The 19,983-nt window shown below is 48.8% G+C and overlaps 1 protein-coding gene across 1 annotated transcript; it reads left to right on the top strand.

Annotated features, from left to right (window-relative positions):
* The first annotated feature begins 6,921 nt into the window (after nucleotides 1–6,921).
* LOC139070438 (lachesicidin-like) lies at nucleotides 6,922–8,044 on the top strand. Its single transcript, XM_070552658.1, has 2 exons — nucleotides 6,922–7,499; nucleotides 7,587–8,044. Exons 1-2 carry the CDS (start codon nucleotides 7,490–7,492, stop codon nucleotides 7,814–7,816), a joined length of 240 nt encoding a protein of 79 aa, XP_070408759.1. The 5' UTR covers nucleotides 6,922–7,489; the 3' UTR covers nucleotides 7,817–8,044.
* The last annotated feature ends 11,939 nt before the right edge of the window (nucleotides 8,045–19,983 follow it).

A 19,983-nucleotide genomic window follows, 5' to 3' on the forward strand; every position in this document is an offset into this window, starting at 1 on the left:
TGAAATATGTGTCCTCACTTTATTCCTGCTTTATGCCTGCTTGCTTAACAGCCTCAGCCTACGAAAGTATTTCCAAATTGTTATCAAAAGGCATGATCATGAAAATACACACCGATTACATCACAGATTTTATTAGTACAGAACACCTGTGTGTGTGTGTGTGTGTGTGTGTGTGTGTGTGTGTGTGTGTGTGTGTGAGAGAGAGAGAGAGAGAGAGAGAGAGAGAGAGAGAGAGAGAGAGAGAGAGAATAAGTATATTGAACTGGCAGCTATGTCAGCAAACAACAGATTAGATGAACACTTGAGGGCATGCCTATTATTTTTAATGTGGCTTTTGAAAAGCTAACGTTAGCTTTCTCACAAAGACATATTTACCCCCGCTCAGATATCCACATCAGTTGCTTTGCTTGCTTAGCTTTCAGGCAAGCGAAGGCCGCTGTTGTCTGCCGCCCCCGCAAATTTTCAGCCAATCGTAGTAGAGCCCACCTAGCCAATCAGAGGCGAGAAAGGCGGGACCTTCCTTGGTCACCCTAGAATTCCAAAAGACGCCTGCAGCACGGTTGCTTACGGCTGTTGTTATTCCATTTTCAACCAGTGGGGCAGAGAAGGGAGAAACTGCTCTGTGCTACTTTAAACAGCTCCATTCCTCAAGTTTCACAGCAGTACATTCAGATGTTATTATCTCACAATTCACTGCTAATTTCACATGATTATTCCAGCAAACAAAAGTTATTCCCGCTGTGTTCCACTCTGGAATGAGACAGTTTCTTCAGCTGTTGATATTTTCACGTAACTATAAAATCTCATGTTAATAACTTGTGAAGTGATCTTTGTTCGTCGCGGGACTTTGAAGCTTTGTGAAACACAGACGCATGAATCAAAAGGAAACTTAGTCTGTCAGTGCGCCCCAGGGCAGCTGTGGCTACATCGTAGCTCATCACCATCAGTGTGTGAATGTGTGTGTGACTGGATGAATGATGCACTGTAGTGTAAAGCGCTTTGGAGTCCTTACTCTGAGAGGCGCTATACAAGTGTGGGTTATCATTTATCATAAGATTTTCAAAATAAAGCAAACATCACCTCAGTATTTGAAGCGAGAATTTCAAAATAAAATGCCCAGTTACTCCATGTGAAACACAAAAAGCCAAATCAGTGTTTTCCCTGCACACAGATTTGCTGCTTAAAAAAAACTTCTAGAACATATCTGGGCAGGATGACAGATTCCTCAAATTTCACACGTACGGCGAGCAGCTGTCCCAGATCACTACGTATTATATCAGCTCCATTCTGACACTGAGTGAACGTTTCTAAACTCCAGAGGTTAAAAACTGAACTCATGGTCCTCAATTCTAACATTAAAAACAGATTATGAGACTGGATTTTTATTCTGATGTTTTAGTTGGACTCAAACTTTCAACAGAAGCAGAAAAAAAGTTTTCCTGGATATTTTTCTGAGTTTTGTATGATGAATTTTGTGAAGCGGTGTTTTATTGTGGCAGCTGTCAGTCTGGAGCATCTCTGTGATCTTCGTGCCCATTCCCAGCAGGTCAGGAGGTGATTTATGGTCCCGTTTGATGCCGCTGAGCCCAACCAGCCTGAGATCCTGTTCTGGCTGCGTTGGAACAGGCAGCTGTAATAAAGTCCTGCTGGATGGAGTCTGACTGAAGGCACACATGACTGGAGGCGAGAGAGAGAGAAAGAGAAAAGACATATTTAATTCTCCTTTCAAAGGTCATTCAGTCTGCGCCTGATGAACACTCAGTTTCCTTTAGGAAAAATGATGCACAGCTGTAAAAGAACGTCTCCTTTTTGTTCCAGTTCGGTGTTTTGATAGAAAGAAGCTGTGAGAAGATAATAGTAGAGGTCAGATGGGTCTGTGCAGATCACAGCTGCTCCAGATGGCCAGTAGAATTATGGCTAGCTACTCTTCTCTAATGAAGTAAAGATTTGCTGCGCTCCATTTGCTTCGGAAGTCAGAACTCAGATCTGGGAATGACGTCTGACCCAACCAAACCATTTCCCAGTCAGGAAACCAGTGGGATTTTTAGCACATGCTCACTAATACGAGGCCGACCCTACCTATGTATGTGTGTGTGACTAAATCACTGACATATAAACCAGCGGTACCCATGCGCACCATGTGAGGGGCACCAAGTGGCCAGGGGTCCACCAACCAATCAGGGTCATAAAAAAAAAACCTAGATTTGTTTTTATGCTGTTCTCAAATGAGTTTAATGTAGTAGCTTTTTTCTCTGGTTGTACAGCACCTTGGTGGTGACTTTTTTTTTAGCTCTGAGGTTCATACAGAAGCCTGCTCATGAATTTCTTTGCACTAAATCCCTCTAACATGAAGCTCCTCCGCGGTTTTGTTGTTGACCATTTCAGGACCTTCCAGAATGAGCGTTCCGGTGCTCTGTCACTTTAAGAAAACAAGCTGGAGCTGGCCACGCCCACTTATCCCGCACTTCCTGCTATTAGGTGAGAGTAGAGCAGAAACAAATACTTGAGTAATTGGATAAAATCAGCAATCAAAAATGCTTGAGTTATATTATTCAATTCAGCGCTTCCTTTTATCATCACTCCCAGGTTATGCTAACACTTCTTCTATTAAACACAACGGGAGGGCTTGTTCTGCAGCTCCAACAGATCACAGTCAGAAGAGTGAGCAACAGGCGATGTCGACACCCACAGAAATCGCCCCTATATTTTCCAAAGTGTGGGAATACTTCTAACTGAAGCAGATGAGAAGGCCTCTTATCCCAACACAGCACTAAGTTAGCACAGTGGCAGTGCTATGCTAGCATAGTGCTACGTTAGCTTATTGCTAAGCTAGTGGTTCACAACAGCACAACTTCCATGTTCCTGAATGTGAGCACATCAGGTGCTTCAGGCAGGGTGTGTGATTTAAATTAAGTATCGCCAGCTATGCTAACTGAGACTGAGATTTATTTAGCCACTACTGCTAAAAGCCAACAAGAGTGTTTTTCTCTCTTTTTGTTTCTGTGCATTTATTTATTTATTTTGTAAGTAAAACACTCACCATTGTTAGCTGGTAAACTAAATTTCTTCTCTGTATGTTCCAGAAATCAGCTTAAATTGACAGATTGGTCCGGACAAATCCACCCTTCTCCACTGAACATGCAGCAGAGTTAACAGGCAGCAAATGAAAAGCAAGGCTTCATGGTGTTTGTCACATTTGTATTGTTTACAGAGGCAGCAAAGACCCACATGGCAGCACAGAAGATGCAAAAAGTGAGTTTTGCATGCATGTCCCCTTTAAAGAGCGAGTCACCCCCTACCAGAGTCTTACTCCACTCCCACTTCCTGTTTGAAAAATGCAACAAATGCTGTTACCTAGTAGCCTAGTGAACTAGACCAGTTTCTTGCTTTGCAAAGTTTGGTCTAGGAATGCTTCACTGGAACCTCTGCAGCCCCAACAGCATTCTGGCTGGCCAATCACAGTTCTCTAGAGGGGTTTCAAACACATAAAGAGCTGTGATTGGTCCATAATGGTGGACCAATCACAGTGCTCTATCTGCTTAGTGAACAAATCACAGAGCTTTATACGCTTTGTGGGCCAATCAGGGCACTCTATATGCCTGGTGGGTGGGATGATGCAACAGAGTGAAACAAGAGTATGTCACATTCGTTGTCCAGTAGCATGCGGAGATCATTTGAAAGACAACGGTAGAACCCGCCCCACAACCGAGAGCCGTCAATGGAGCGTTGCCAGACTAAATAATACATTTATTTAGTCTGGCTTGTCCGGCTAGTTGCCTAGCAGACCGAGAAGGCGGAGCCGCTAACAAATACACACACAGGCTCACAACGACATTGTGACATCATATGGTACCAGCTAACGTTCTAGGGTACCTCTTAGCCAATAGCGATGGCAGATTTAAATTTAATTGCAGTGCAGAGTTTTTACCTGACAACGGCACAACACTGACAGTTTTAGGCAGAAAATTAAAATTGTAACTAAAATGCACTAAAGTGCAAAATGATTGACTACACGTGTCTGCAGCACGATTAGACACACATTTATATAGTTTATCAGGAAAAAAAAGTTGATTTGGGGGTGACTTGCTCTTTAAAGACTTTTAAAACTGCTTTGATGTCTGGTTCAGTTATTAGGTCCAGTTCGTCTGTGTACCAACAGCTTATTTTAATTCATGAGGTAGCCAAATTGGATTGTAAATTTTCAAGGTTGGGAAGAAAATCAGCTGATTTTTCCAACTTGTAGCCTAAAATTCCTGACTTCTTAGTAGAAATGAGATGCAGCATTAACGTCCCATCAACAGATAAATGAGCTTAAAGGTTTTAAAGGTTTTACCATCACTAGTGGTTGTCAAGGCAAGATACCAAAATAAAACAAAACTCTAAAACAGTTTTAATTAAACTGAGCTGTTTCCTGCTAGACTCACTTTCATTTGGACTCGAGCCGGTCGTAGCGCTCTGGCTTTCAAACATGAGTCCAAAAATATCCACAAACCCAGAGATTATTTACAGAAAAGACTTGAGTGGAGGAAGTCACCACCCACCTATCTAGCTTTGGAACTCCTCAAAGAGGACGGATCACCTGTGGAGTGACGGTTGGCTTGTCTACATGTTCCTGACCGTAATAAATCATCTCTGGAATCTAAATGAAGTTATTATTAGAGATCACATCAGCAGCAAAGGCACGTTCAGCCGTTCCCGTAGCCCTGAAATCCGGACAAACCGTAGCAGGAGCAAAAGATTTGACTCTGCAGCTCGGTCCAGCCGTGCTCCAAAAAGCAAGTCTACCATTGGCCTGAACAATTTTGTGTCTGGCCAGTCATAGCGTGCTACGTTTGTACATTCGATGGGCTTAGCACCAGAGCTGCGAAGGAGGAACAACTACAAAGATGGCATCTGCTCAGGACCAGCGCTTGTTTGAAATGCTTTAGCATCAACTTTAGATGATTTAGACTTGTGCTTTTCTTTGAGTCGAGACCAGATAGAGGTGCTTGAGTCTTTTATTTAGAAAAAAGATGTATTTGCATCTTCTTCGATGGTGTATGGCAGACTGTGCCGTTGACTGATTTCTGCAGCGATGTATATGTCTCGTTTTTTCCCCAGACTGGTCTCAGTGCTGTCCAGTTGCGTGCAGAAACAGTCGAGTTCTGTCCATCGGTCGTGGTCAGACTCTACGTGCGTGCAGTAGGATGGTTTGCCAGCTGACGTCCTGATTATGCAACCCTCCCACAAACAGCTGAATCGAGTCCCAACTATGAAACATTGTCGAGGCAACAAGATAAAAATATTCATTTAAAGGGCTTCAAAGACGGAGGTGAGGAAAAGTTTATTTGCTCTGATCTAATCCAGCAGTTGTTTTCCTGAGCAGCGACCGAGTTTTACTACGAAAGCTTTAAAGTTTGTTTTCACTGCAGCTGTTTTCCATGTGATCTGCTCTCTCTCTCTCTCTCTCTCTCTCTCTCTCTCTCTCTCTCTCTCTCTCTCTCTCTGCAGTGGGTTAATGCTTGGAGAAACGTGTTGTATCTGACTTTTCTCAAGTCACGCACGGTAAGCTCCTCTCTCCGCCTTCTCCAAGTCACTGATTTTATGCACTTACATCCCGTGCAAAGGCATAATCAGCCTGCTCAGCAGAAGTCGATGCAAATACAGAAACGAGGAGAGAAGGCAGACCAAACAAATCTGTTCTTTTCCTTTCTACGGTCCTACAGGATTTGTGGGTGTTTATGTTTCTTTAGCCATAGCATTAGCAGAATCAGACTCAGATGTCTGAATGCACATGAAGTATCAGTTGTGCTTTTTCCTGCTTTCTCCTTATTCTTATAAAGTTCTGTAGGGAGGGCAGGTGTGGCCATCAGTGGCTCTGTTCCTGTCCTACTTGGTGGCTGCACCTAACTAAACCAAAATGGAGACGCTCAGGATCGGACTAAGCTCTAAAACGTCCTCGGTGCTTGTGGGAATACGTCGGCTAGACATCTAGACAAACTCTAGCAGTCACAAAACATTTTGCTCTGCAGGTCGGTCAAGTCACTCTCCACCATAGCTTCAGCAGGTCAACTGTTGACTCTGTGTCAGAGGGTGCAACGCCGTCCCGTGTTCACTGCCCTGACTGCAGGAGGTTAGTGTGTATCGCTTATAGCGGTGCAAATAGTGAACAAACTCTGGCGGGAGTGAGGCAGGCAAAGTTAAAACAGGATATGCTGTTATGATCCGACTTGGAGACCGGTGAGGACAACCAGACACAGTTAGCGCTTTACGTCTTTAATTTACAGAGATGTAGCGTTACCAGAGACTGATGGGGCTGAGGCAGGGTGGTGAGGAGGCGTGGGTGAGAGCCAGAGAGATCTGTAATAAATCCAAGGGGAAGGGCGAGAGGCAAAATCCAGAGACGGGTCGGCGTTCCGTAAACGAGGTAGACTGAGAGGCAGAGTCACAGACAGGGAGCAGACAGGAGGTGAGGTCAAGAAGCAGATCCAAGGTCCGTTTACCAGGCAAGCTTGTAATCCAAGCAACAGGATCCAAACGGGGCGGGGCGAGGCGGGGCGGGGCGAGGTGAGGCGAGGAGGGGCGGGGTGAGGCGAGGCGGGGCGGGGCAAGGCGAGGAGGGACGAGGCGAGGCTGGTTGAGGCGGGGCGGGGCGAGGAGGGGCGAGGCAAGGCGGGGTGAGGCGAGGCGGGGTGAGGCAGGGCGAGGCGAGGCGGGGTGAGGCGAGGCGGGGCAAGGCGAGGAGGGGCGAGGCGAGGCGGGGTGAGGCGGGGCGAGGCGAGGCGGAAGGTTTTAGGCGTTCAATAATCTGGCGCTGGCTTGGTGTTGGTCCAGGTGTTTTATAGAGAGCTTTGCAGGTGGAGCTGATCAGGAGTTAACGTGAGACAGGTGGTCTGGATGAGGTTGATGGTGAGCTGGTGGTGGTTGCTGGGGAAACGGGGCTTGGCTGGAGCAGGGTCATGACATATGCACAATGGCCAAAGGAATGGACAACAACGCTGCAGCACAGCTGACTTGGCACCTACTGTTTGATGTTGTTTCATGCATTACTTTGTGACGATGATGTCATCAGAAGACTGCTTCTGCAGTTTTGTGACTTCCAGATGTTAACAGCACCAGCTCGACTGAGCCGCTTCCACGGGGATGAAGTCGGGTTCCTGCTGCATCACCTGGGTGCTTCAGCTCGATTAGAACACGTTCACCTTCAGCAAGACTAACGCGTTTACACGCATTAAAAACGCCGACGTCGGCCGTTAGGGCAGCAGTTGGGTTTTCTGATGCACATGTAAACACACTGAGTGACCCGCTTTGACCCTGCTAAAGCAACAGGAACGGGTGAAGCAGGTGCAGCAAGAATGGAACAAGTTGTTTCTCCTCCTTCATTTTGGAAAATTCAATACTTTTTTAATCCGACAGCAGCTTCTCTGCTCCCCCGGTACTTCCTGGAATGTCTCTTCTCCTGAGCTGATGAATAACCAACCCCAGCAGAAAGGAGGAAAGAAACCAGGAAATGGAAGGAGGTGATGAAAACCAAGAAAGTACGAGCAGATTTGACCCCTGAACTCTGAATTGTCATAGATGTGAGATTGTTGCCTTCTCATTGGCAGGTTTTCAGATTTTCTGGCTGCACTTTCTGTTTTCATTATTATGGGGGGAGGAGGAGGAGGAGGAAGGGGAGGAGGAGGAGGAGAAGAAGAAGAAGAAGAAGAAGGAGAAGAAGAAGGAGGAGGAGAAGGAGGAGAAGGAGAAGAAGAAGAAGATGAAGATCTTTTCTATACCGCCTGTCAAGATAAAAATCACGAGGCGCTTCACAAAAACAAAAAATGTAAAAATATAAAAAATAATTTATAGGAGAAGGGCCTTTGACTCCTCCCTTCTAAGGAGAGGGGAGGAGTCAAAGGCCCCACCTGAGTCATACACAAACACAGTCACACACTCCCTCCCTCATGCTCACACACACACATACAACCAAAGACATACAAAAATGCACGCCGGACACCCACTCATGCCCCCCCCCCCCGCCCAACGCCGAGCACACCAACCCACCACCCCAGACCCCAACCAGACGGCCGGATCTCCCTCCTAGCCTCCAGCCCAAGGAAGCCAAGCGACAACAGAGGTGTGCTAAGACCCCTAGTCTCCCTCCGCCTGCTCCAATATGGTGTTAGTGAGTGTTGATGAGGTGCATTCCATGGCTGTGGTGAGCGGGCAGTGCGGGCATCGTCTGGCCTATGCCAGCTGATGCCACCACACCATCCCACTTGCTTAAATTTCTAAGAATTTATGGAAAATTTCCCAGGCCGTTGTGGGATCCAGAGCCATCGTTTTGCAGCTGAAGCTTTCAGACTAGGTGGGAAAACCTGGCAGCTCGAGGATATGAGATAAAATAAAACACATTCAGGGCTAATAGCTGCCTCTGTGTGCTGCTGAGTGGGTGGAGAGGACACTGAATTGTTGCATGTTAACAAAGGGAGCGGCTGCAGTCTGCTGGCTGACTTCCATGATCATCTAAAAACGGCTCATGAGAGATTTGAAGCTAAGCAGCTAAAGAAACACTCATGGAGACGGATGGACCTTTAATCAGTTTCATTGTTTGTTTTGGATGCTGTTGAGTCTCTTCCTGCTTTTCATGCAATTAGTACAAAGTCCTGTCATATATTTGGTCACAGTAATCCAATTATTACTAGCCTTCACATGGGTGTACCACATATTGCACAACACCATCAGCTTTATTAATGCAACGATGATGTCGTGGCGTGAACGAGAATAATTATAAAACATTTGTTCCTGCAGGTCTGCATCATCAAAGGTCATGACTGCAGAATGAGCCTGCTCCTGCTGGCGTGGTTGTTGCACACGCAGTCTGCTCTCAGAGTTAAAAAAACAACCCGTTTCAAATGTGGGACAACCTCAGAGTGGTCTAATGTATTTTTCCATGTTGAAAAAGGCTGCGACTGAAGCCAGCCCCCACAGAGCGCAGAAGAAGAAGAACGAGGTGAAACTAGTCAAAGAAAACGAACAGGCTGTTACAAAACTGGATGAGTCAACGGCGGCTCAGCAGCCAAACTCCTGCTGTTTCCCCAGCAGGACGCTAACCTGCGCTGCTCAACACGGCGTCGTCGTAAACACCAGAGGAGCATAATTACTCAGGCAGCTTTTCGGGGTTTTGGTTGCTCTTCAGTGTTCTTTTGGGTCCATATTTGGACCTTGTGCCGTTCTGCTCAGCATCACTTTGCTGTGGAGGAGTCCTGTGTTTATGTGACGAAGAAGAGTCACTCTGTTAAGCACAAATGCGTGTTCCAGCAAATTATGAGTGGCGTGTAAAAAGGCTGTCAGAGGTTTTTACTCACGACTCTACCACTGACTGTCCACGTTGGATGCTTTCAGATTTATAACAAATCTCAAAGGCTCTCCACAAGATTACATGTAATCCTGACTGGCTGTAATTTACGTGCGTGGCAGTGTTTAGTTGCTGAAATTAGGATTACAAAGCATGTGAATAATTATTTGCTGAAAGTATCAGGAGAGACTTTGTCTTCCTACCTAAAACGTTTCCAGCATAAATTAGGAGGGAATAAAATTAGCAGCTGCTTTATGCTGACTTCATCTTTGCAGTTGCATCTATTTTCTAAGTTAGAATGGCAGCAGTTCATGGTGGAGCAGCATCTTTACTGAGTGATCTGGATTTGCTTGTTCTGTTTAATTATTCATCAGCTAAGTCTGGACTTTTGACTGTCTTTGTGTTTCCATCCTCCTTTGACTCTACAGAGCACAGCGAGGCGCTGACCTGAGAAAAAGGACAAATTATGACACTTTTAAAAGTCACAGTGGTGGAAGAGTTTCCAGGAACTAACTTGTGTGATTTCGATGAGTCAGACATGAGCGTTCACGCTGATAAATGAGGAAAAACACTGGAACGTTACGGCCCAAATACCCAGTTCACCGGGAAGCGGGAAGTGACTTCCACATCAGATTTAGTGATGTTCGTTTTTGGTGGGAAAGTTTTAAAAAAGGATGAGACTGTAAGGGCAAACAGGCTAATCAGTGGAGAAGTTCACTCCATGCTGGCCCAAAGAGAGACGCATAAAGGGGTGAAACACATTTTAGCTTGTCAGCCGTGTTTGGATGGTGGTAAATTATTTTTGGACCACTTTGCTAAGCCTCGGTTCACTGAGCAGGGTTTTACATTGCCGGCAGCGTCACGCTGAGCAGGAGGAGGTAGGACCCAAAACCAAGCCCCCACAATGTGGCTAAAAAATCGAGGCCAACCCAGAAGTACCAAAAATTGCAGTTCCACCCACATCCACTAGGGGTTGGTGTCAGAAGCGAGCAAATCCTCATTGACTCCCATGTTAAAAATACCAATTTCACAGCAGAAATAAACATGTTTACAGCCTGGTACCAAAACATGTTTTGGTTTAAATTATCTAGTTTACACTCATGACAACTCTGAGGGGGGTGAATTTTTTTCTCACTCTTCTGTTTAAGTGTATTAAAAGCCTAAAATTCTGTATAATTAATGAGCATCAGACCCACGTGACCACAGAGCTAGCTCCGGGGAAAGGCCTCAGTAGAGCCTCGGTCTGGCCTGGAAACTGTTCCGGGATTTTGAGTGTCTGTGTTTGTGTGTTCTTTTTGGATATTTTTTGTGCAATTGTTGGACAAAATGACTTGCTGTGGCATTAATTGCACTAATAGAGCGGCCAAGGAGTCTCCACTTCATTTTTTTCGGTAAGTAAAATTATATTTATGTATTTTAGGTCACTGCCGACCTGAGCGTAGATTTTAACATGTACTGTTTAACCAGGAAATTTAAATGTAATAGGGTAAAACCCAGTGCATTTAACATAATGTTGCACTTTAGAAAATGGGTTGAAATATAACATGTTGGTGGAGCTGGGTTCCCACTATCGGCTTGTGGAGCTCTCGGGAGACCAATGTTTTCCACCCGTTCTCCCCTCCCCGCAGCTCGGCGCATCTCTGTCTGATCGCGGCTTCTGTCTGCTGCGCGGCTGCCGGCTTTCAGCAGCTTTCGGGAGACCTCTGTGTTCCACCCCGTTTTACCCAGCGGTCAGCCCGGCGTATCTCTGACTCAGAAGCTCTGGTGTTGTGCACAGTTAGCTAGGTTGCTACCTCCGTTAGCTTAGCTCCCACCTCTGCGTTAGCTTAGGGTTAGCTTCAGGTTAGCTTGTAGCTAGTTCGACCAGGTGTCGTCTGTTGATCCCAGCCTTACAGCCCCATCCTCAGCTCCACCTCTCTTCCCTTTTGTGGAATTGTCTGGGCTTGATGGAACCTGTGACACGGTCAAAATGGCGGTGGTGGCCACCTCCCATTTAGCCTCAAAAACGTGTTATCGGAGCCTATGGAAATGAATTGTCCAGTATATATGTCAATGCCCAAAATGCAGAAACCCAGAATGACTCGAGGCAAGAGCAGTTGAAAAAAGGTCAAATCCTTTTATTAAGGTAGCAACAAAAATAACTTAGATGCAGGAATCAAATCCAGAAATCAGGAAGCCAAAAAAAACAAAAGCTCAATAAAGAGCACAAAGACTAGAACCTGGCGAGGGACCAAAACAACGCTGACTCACAACGATGGACTGACAAACAATGAGGGACAAGACAGGGCTTTTAAACACAGAGGGAGGCGATCAGAGGAACAGGTGACAGGTGTGAGTGAGATCTGTAGGGGAGGCAGGTGCATTCAATAAACTAAATGGGGAAAGAACTAAGCAGGAGAACCTGGAGGAGAACAGGAGGAGGCTGGGGACAGAGGGACACAGAACATGACAGGCAGATTTTTAAAACATGAGTGACCTTACACACGTGAATTTAAAAAAATCACGGACGTAGTTCTGGTTGTCTGTGGCGTTCGGCCACACGGCAAAGACAACACACACACTAGTGATGTGTCGGTCGCGAACGAACCGGCTCTAAGAGCCGGCTCTTTGAAGTGAACAACGGGAGCCGGCTCGTTATTGGGAGCCGTCCCCTCCCCTCCCCTCCCGCTTTGGTGAAAGCTACAGATGATTGGTCAACATGTGTAACTGCGTGTCCAGAGTGTCTACACACAGAGCAGTAGGGGCGGGGAAGAGGGAGGATCAGACTCAGACACACAGCAGAGCACATGCGGGTGGAGGGAGACGAGAGGGAATGAGGAAGAGGAAAAAGGCGAGAGAGAGAGAGAGAGAGAGAGAGAGAGAGAGAGAGAGAGAGAGAGGAGAGTGCGACGAAGACGGTGAGAAAATGAGCGCCAGCAGTCGGAAAGTTGAGATTTCTTAAAGTGTTAAGTTGTTAAATCCATAGAAATGATAAATATTTGATATATTGCATTTTTTTACATTAGTAAATCATTTTTCACATAGTTTTGCATTATTTTGGTTATAAATGTACTCTACACAACAGAAAATCTGAGGAGCCACTTGGGAGCCGAAAAAGCCGACTCTCTAAAACGAGCTGGAATTCCCATGACTAACACACACAGTGAGGGGGAAACCTCACATACCCTCTTGGGATCAAACGTAACTTGGAAGTAAACAAACACGGAGGAGGAGGAACGGTCAACGTGCTTTCTGATTGGCTACACACCACACTCAACAGGCAGCACGCTTTTGTCTCTTTGGAGTTGGACCAAGACCACCTAACATGACTTTCTTCCGAGCAGAGCAGAGAGCTCAACACAGCGCAGTGACGGTTCTGTTACGACCCGATGGGAGTGCTGGGTTGGAACAAGGAGGGAGGCCAAACGAGAGGCGTAAGGATTAAACCGGTTTATTAACAGACTAAAAACTAAAGACTGCAACCGAAGAAACATAAATATTGGCCAGCGAGGACTCTCCACTGCACAGGAGAGACCCCCAGCAGGCTTTAAAGGCAGAAACGCCCACTGAGCCCAGATGCTAACGAGCTGCCTGCATCGGAAAACAAAACACAACTGAAGCACAAGTTAAAAACCAAAGTGAGGGTGGGGTGGCACAAGAGCAGGTAACAGATCCAGGAGGACATCCCCTCTCACACACAACACTCTCCAGCTCCTCCTGGGACACAATTCCTCCAACAATTAGATAAATTTCACTTCCAAAGTGGGATGACACAAACGGTTTGAGCGGTGGTTTGACTTCCTCAAAATAAAAACACCATGATATTCTACCTTATTTCAGTAAAAATACAGGTGACGCTCCAAAAATGAGAATATGATGCAAAAGTTCCTTTGTGTCCGTGATCCAACCTAAGGTGAAACTAATCTATGAGACTCCATGCACATCCAGATGTTTCAGCCTTTATTTGTTTTGAAACCCCTACATTCACTGTGTCAGACTATTAGAATATTGTGAAAAGGTTCAATATTCTGGAACTCAACGTGTCACAGTCTCCTTAGCTGATGAATCCAGAACACCCACAGGTGTCAAACTCCAGTCCTCGAGGGCCTAACCCTAACCCTGTTCCAACACAGTTGATTCACCTGTGCAGCAGCTCATCAGGCTTTCTAGGCCCTGTCCACACGTAGCCGGGGATCTGCCAAAACGTAGATATTTTTCTACGTTTTGGCCTGTCATCCACACGAAAACTGAGTTTTTTCACACGAAAACAGATCTTTTTAAAAACTCCGGCCAAAGTGAAGATCTGCGTTTTCTCCGTTTTGGGTGTCTGCGTGTGGACGGACAAAACCGGAGTTTTAAGGTCCGCAACGTCACTTTCCGCGACAAAAAAATGCTGACATCACGAGTGCGACCTGTGTTTACACTAGCCGACAGCATGGATGCCCTCAGAGCTGCGCTCGCTTTATCAACTGTCCAAGCGCTTTTTGCTTGTTTGTTTTTGTAAGCGGAATTACTGCTCCTTGCGGAAGACCACAGACGAAGGACGAGGTTAAGAACGGGGGAAGTACTGCCGCCTACAGGTCTGGCATGTCCTTAATAACGTATTTATCCGGGTACGTGTGGACAGAGTTTTTTTTTTAAACGAGGTGGTGTGGATGCAAGTTTTTGGAGGGGCGGATATTCGTTTAAAAAAAAACCCGGCTACATGTGGACTAGGCCCTAGAAGCCTGTTAATCACCTGCTGATTGAAATCAGGTGTGCTGAAGCAGGGAAAACACTAAAACATGTGGGACAGCAGCCCTCGAGGACTGGAGTTTGACACCTGTGCTTTAGATGGTCTCTCAGTCTGAGCTGGATTACTGACTTTTGCACCAGATTTTAGTTTTTATTGTTTCACCTTTAAAGAGCAAGTCACCCCCTACCAGAATCTTACTCCGCTCCCACTTCCTGTTTGAAAAATGCAACAAATGCTGTTGCCTGGCAGACCGAGAGGGAGGAGCTGCTAACAAATACACACACACACACAGGCTCACAATGACATTGTGACATCATATTGTCAGCGCGCTGCTGAGAGGAACGGAGCTGAGATGAGGATCCAACGCGGAGCAGGAAAACAGGCAGACAGGTGAGCACATTCAAAGGGTTTTAATACTGAAGCACGCTGGACAATGAAACAATGATCCGACACAGTACAAAGAACAGACAGGGTTTAAATACAGGTGGGTTGGGAGCTAAGGTGATTGGGAAACGAGAGGCAGGTGGGAGTAATCAACGAGACACAAGGCTGAACTAAACGGGGAGACATGACCGGGTGTGACAGTACCCCCCCCTCAAGGGGCGGATCCCAGACGCCCACAGGAACGAGGAGCAGGGTGGGAGGAGGGGAACCAGGAGGAATGGCCCAGAGGAACAGAGGGACCAGCAGAGGGGCAGAGGAGGAGGAGACGACGAGCTCTGGGGGCCGGCGCCTGCGGCAGATGAGGAGGCGACGGGCCCTTGGAGGCCGGCGCCTGCGGCAGATGAGGAGGCGACGGGCCCTTCGAGGCCGGCGCCTGCGGCAGGAGAGGAGCTCTGCAGGCTGGGCCGGCGACAAAGTCATTGCAGGCTGGGCCGGCGACAAAGTCACTGCAGGCTGGGCCGGCGACAAAGTCACTGCAGGCTGGGCCGGCGTTGCCCTCAAAACCACCATCGGAACCGGAGACCGTGGAGACGCCGGGCTGGATGGAGCGTCGGCCTCTTGAGTGCAAAGAGCATCCCCAGACGAGGCAGAGGCGATGTCATCGGACGAGCCGACTTCAGAGGACGAGGCAGCGGCGATGTCATCAGACGAGCCGACTTCGGGGACGTCATCAGAGGAGGTGGCGACGTCGTCAGACGAGCCGACTTCGGGGACGTCATCAGAGGAGGCGGCGACGTCGTCAGACGAGCCGACTTCGGGGACGTCGTCAGAGGAGGCGGCGACGTCGTCAGACGAGCCGACTTCGGGGACGTCGTCAGACGGGGCGTCATCGGACGTGGCGGCGACGTCATCAGAGGAGGCGGCGACGTCATCAGACGGGACGTCATCAGACGGGACGTCATCGGACGTGGCGGCGACGTCATTAGACGGGACGTCATCAGAGGAGGAGGCGACGTCATCAGAGGAGGAGGCGACGTCATCAGAGGAGGAGGCGACGTCATCAGAGGAGGAGGCGACGTCATCAGAGGAGGAGGCGACGACTTCGGACACGTCGTCATCAGAGGCGGCGACTTCGGACACGTCGTCATCAGAGGAGGAGGCGACGACTTCGGACACGTCGTCATCAGAGGAGGAGGCGACGACTTCGGACACGTCGTCATCAGAGGAGGAGGCGACGACTTCGGACACGTCGTCATCAGGGGCGACGACTTCGGACACGTCGTCATCAGGGGCGACGACTTCGGACACGTCGTCATCAGGGGCGACGACTTCGGACACGTCGTCATCAGGGGCGACGACTTCTGGACAGGCGACGTCATCAGAGGCGACGACTTCTGGACAGGCGACGTCATCAGAGGCGACGACTTCTGGACAGGCGACGTCATCAGAGCCGTCGACTTCTGGACAGGCGACGTCATCAGAGGCGTCGACTTCTGGACAGGCGACGTCATCAGAGGCGTCGACTTCAGAACACGAGGAAAAGGCGTCGACTTCAGAACACGAGGAAGAGGCGTCGACTTCAGAACACGAGGAAGAGGCGTCGACTTCAGAACACGAGGAAGAGGCGTCGACTTCAGAACACGAGGAAGAGGCGTCGACTTCAGAACACGAGGAAGAGGCGTCGGCCACAGGACTGGCAGGGGCGTCGGCCACAGGACTGGCAGGGGCGTCGGCCACAGAGCCCTGGACCGTCGACCTCTGGACCGTCGACTTCTGGACCGTCGACTTCTGGACCGTCGACTTCTGGTCCGGGGGCGTCGACTTCTGGTCCGGGGGCGTCGACTTCTGGTCCGGGGGCGTCGACTGCTGGACCGCCAACTGCTGGACCGCCGACTGCTGGACCGCCGACTGCTGGACCGCCGACTGCTGGGGCTGACCCGTCCGCTTCGGGGCCAGAACCGGAACAGTCTGCTTCTGGGCCCATCCCTTCTGCTTCTGAGCCCGTCCCTTCTGCTTCTGGGCCCTCTGGAGTGGAGGCGAGGCAGCTGCAGGAGGGGCTGCCTGGACAGGCTGGACTGGAAGTGGTGGAACTGGTAGGGCTGGAAGCCGTGAGAGCAGGGGGGACAGCCCATCCAGCTGAAGCTCCTGGAGGTTGAGGGTTCGATGGAGCTGGGCCAGTTCAGCCCAGAGACCAGCGAGCTCCGCTGGGTGGACGGGCTCACTCCTCTCCTGGCGGTTCGGGGAGGATAGAGTGTCCAGGTGACTCTCCTGGAGGCTGACGAGCTGGCGGATCCGGTCAAGCTCCGCCTGGAGCTCCATCAGCTGGGCTGTGGGCGTGGTTCCTCCGCCTGCAGATGACGAAGGCGCTAGTTGGACCGGAGACGGGACTGCTGGTCTGACTGGGGGCGTGTCCAAGTTGGCGCACTGAGCCAGAACTGCAGCGAGCTCGCGGCTCCGTCCAGGGACCAGCCGCTGCGGTGAAGCCCGGCATGCCTCCCCACGCCGTGGGCCAACTCCCGGGGAGCACACAGCCAGGCGGGTGCCCACGAAGCTGGAGCGATTCGGAAGCGGCTCCCGGTCCGACCCCTCGTCCGGTTCCGGGAGAGCAGCGAGGATTGCTGCGGCTGATGGCCGAGGACGGCGTTTTCGGCGAGGCAGAACTGAAGCAGGGGAAGGCGATGGAGAAGCTGGGTGGTGGCTCGGAGTGAGCCACTGAAGCAGGTGCTCCCACGGGAGAATCTCCTCGCTGGATCTCACAACGGGTTTGGGTCGGATCATTCTGTCAGCGCGCTGCTGAGAGGAACGGAGCTGAGATGAGGATCCAACGCGGAGCAGGAAAACAGGCAGACAGGTGAGCACATTCAAAGGGTTTTAATACTGAAGCACGCTGGACAATGAAACAATGATCCGACACAGTACAAAGAACAGACAGGGTTTAAATACAGGAGGGTTGGGAGCTAAGGTGATTGGGAAACGAGAGGCAGGTGGGAGTAATCAACGAGACACAAGGCTGAACTAAACGGGGAGACATGACCGGGTGTGACACATATGGTGCCAGCTAACGTTCTAGGGTACCTCTTAGCCAATAGCGATGGCAGATTTAAATTCAAATGCAGTGCAGAGTTTTTACCTGACAACGGCACAACACTGACAGTTTTAGACAGAACATTAAAATTTTAACTAAAATGCACTAAAGTGCAAAACTATTGACTACACGTGTCTGCAGCACGATTAGACACACATTTATATAGTTTATCAGGAAAAAATAGTTGATTTGGGGGTGACTTGCTCTTTAAGTAGAAATCACAAATGGATCCAAGCTGCCTGGGTGGGCTTTCCTGTCCCTAAACATCTGTGTCCACCTTCTCAGCACAACAAGCTCGTTCCCAAGCGACCCTTTTGTTTGAGGAGTGTTGAGGAACCTCAGGGTCAAATCTCTCATTTTTGCTGACAATGAGGATCGCAATCATGAAATAAGCACAAATAACCCGAGATTTAAAATCATTCACTTTGGTCCATTTTTATGTAGCAACAATAATAAACTTGATTTTGTCTTTCATGGTAAATGATAAATGACTCGCACTTGTATAGTGCCTCTCAGAGTAAGGACTCCAAAGCACTTTATAATATCATTCATCCATTCACACACTGATAGTGATGACCAGCTGCCCTGGGGCGCGCTGACAGAGGCGAGGCTGCCGAGCACAGGCGCCACCGGCAGGTCCCTCCGAACACCACCAGCAGGCAAGGTGGGTTAAGTGTCTTGCCCAAGGACACAACAGCAGAATTATCTGTCCGGAGCCGGGATTGAACCTACAGCCTTCCAATTACTGGACAGCCCGCTCAACCTGTTCAGCTACTGCTGCCCACAAGATGGTGTAAAGACAAAAAAGAACAACAGAGTCCAACAGTACTGTCTTGTGTTTAGGACTGGAACTGATGACCTGTTTTAAACATGGAAATCATTTGTGATCTTGTCTGGAAGGACAGGAATCACGCTGGTTTAAAGCAGAGTCCTGTCACGGCATCCCGCCAAGCTCAAATGGAGACGGTGTTAGCGGGGGGTGGGGGGGGTGGGGGGGGGTGTTCATCTGGACTGAACTTTTAGGTGTGGGTGGACGTTGAGTAACACCAATAAAATCTTTGACTTTCCAAGATTTCTCAGCTCATTTTTCTGAAATGCAATATTCTCCTTAGGGCCTTTTACGTTTGTGGGTGTTGTGGTTAGGAGTTTTCAAAACTGGAAAATTATTATCAAATCAGGCAGTTATGTGTAAAAAGCTGCAGATGTGTGGGGCTAATGAATACTGGGGATTACTGAATAAGTATTGAAGCTACTCGGCAACCAAACATGTGGGAAAACATCTGTTTGTTGTTGTCGTCTTCCTCCGCTTATCCGGGTCCGGGTCGCGGGGGCAGCATCCCAACTAGGGAGCTCCAGACCGTCCTCTCCCCAGCCACCGCCACCAGCTCCTCCGGCAGGACCCCAAGGCGTTCCCGGACCAGATTGGAGATGTAACCTCTCCAACGTGTCCTGGGTCGACCCGGGGGCCTCCTGCTGGCAGGATATGCCTGAAACACCTCCCCAGGGAGGCGTCCAGGAGGCATCCTGACCAGATGCCCAAACCACCTCAACTGGCTTCTTTCGATCCGGAGGAGCAGCGGTTCTACTCCGAGTCCCTCCCAAATGTCCGAGCTCCTCACCCTATCTCTAAGGCTGAGCCCGGCCACCCTACGGAGGAAACTCATTTCGGCCGCTTGTATCCGCAATCTCGTTCCTTTGGTCATTACCCAAAGCTCATGACCATAGGTGAGGATTGGGACGTAGATCGACCGGTAAATCGAGAGCCTGGCTTTCTGGCTCAGCTCCCTCTTCACCACGACAGATCGGCTCAGCGTCCGCATCACTGCAGACGCCGAACCAATCCGCCTGTCGATCTCCCGATCCCTCCTACCCTCACTCGTGAACAAGACCCCGAGATACTTAAACTCCTCCACTTGAGGTAGGACCTCTCCCCCGACCTGGAGTTGGCAAGCCACCCTTTTCCGGTCGAGAACCATGGTCTCAGATTTGGAGGTGCCGATCCTCATCCCAGCCGCTTCAAACTCGGCCGCGAACCTACCCAGCAAGAGCTACCCAGCTGTTTGCACAAAACAAACCTCTAGTTAGGAAAAGAAATAATAAACAGTCCCTAATAGGATTTATTACTATCCTTATGGGGAACACAGTGGTTTTCTTTTGTGTAAACGGCTAGAGCTTTTATAACATTTAACATAGATCTTTACTCACTATACATTCTCAGTAGGCATGCACGACATATCGGCCCGATAAGTAAAACTGGGCTGATATCGACAACCAATGTTTTATCCATCTTGTTGTACCAAACGAAGCTACATTTTTAATGGGCTCTTTAAAGCTAAGGAACATTATCACAGGTTTATACTGAATCTGACTGAGAGGTCAATAAACGTGCATGCTTGTGTTGTTTTCCACAACAAAGCCCATCTTTGTTTTTCACACAGTTTGACTCGATGTTCTCCTTCACCGCGTTTCTGCTCGGTCTCT

Source organism: Nothobranchius furzeri, chromosome 6, assembly GCF_043380555.1.
Source record: "Nothobranchius furzeri strain GRZ-AD chromosome 6, NfurGRZ-RIMD1, whole genome shotgun sequence".
Taxonomy (NCBI): Eukaryota; Metazoa; Chordata; class Actinopteri; order Cyprinodontiformes; family Nothobranchiidae; genus Nothobranchius; species Nothobranchius furzeri.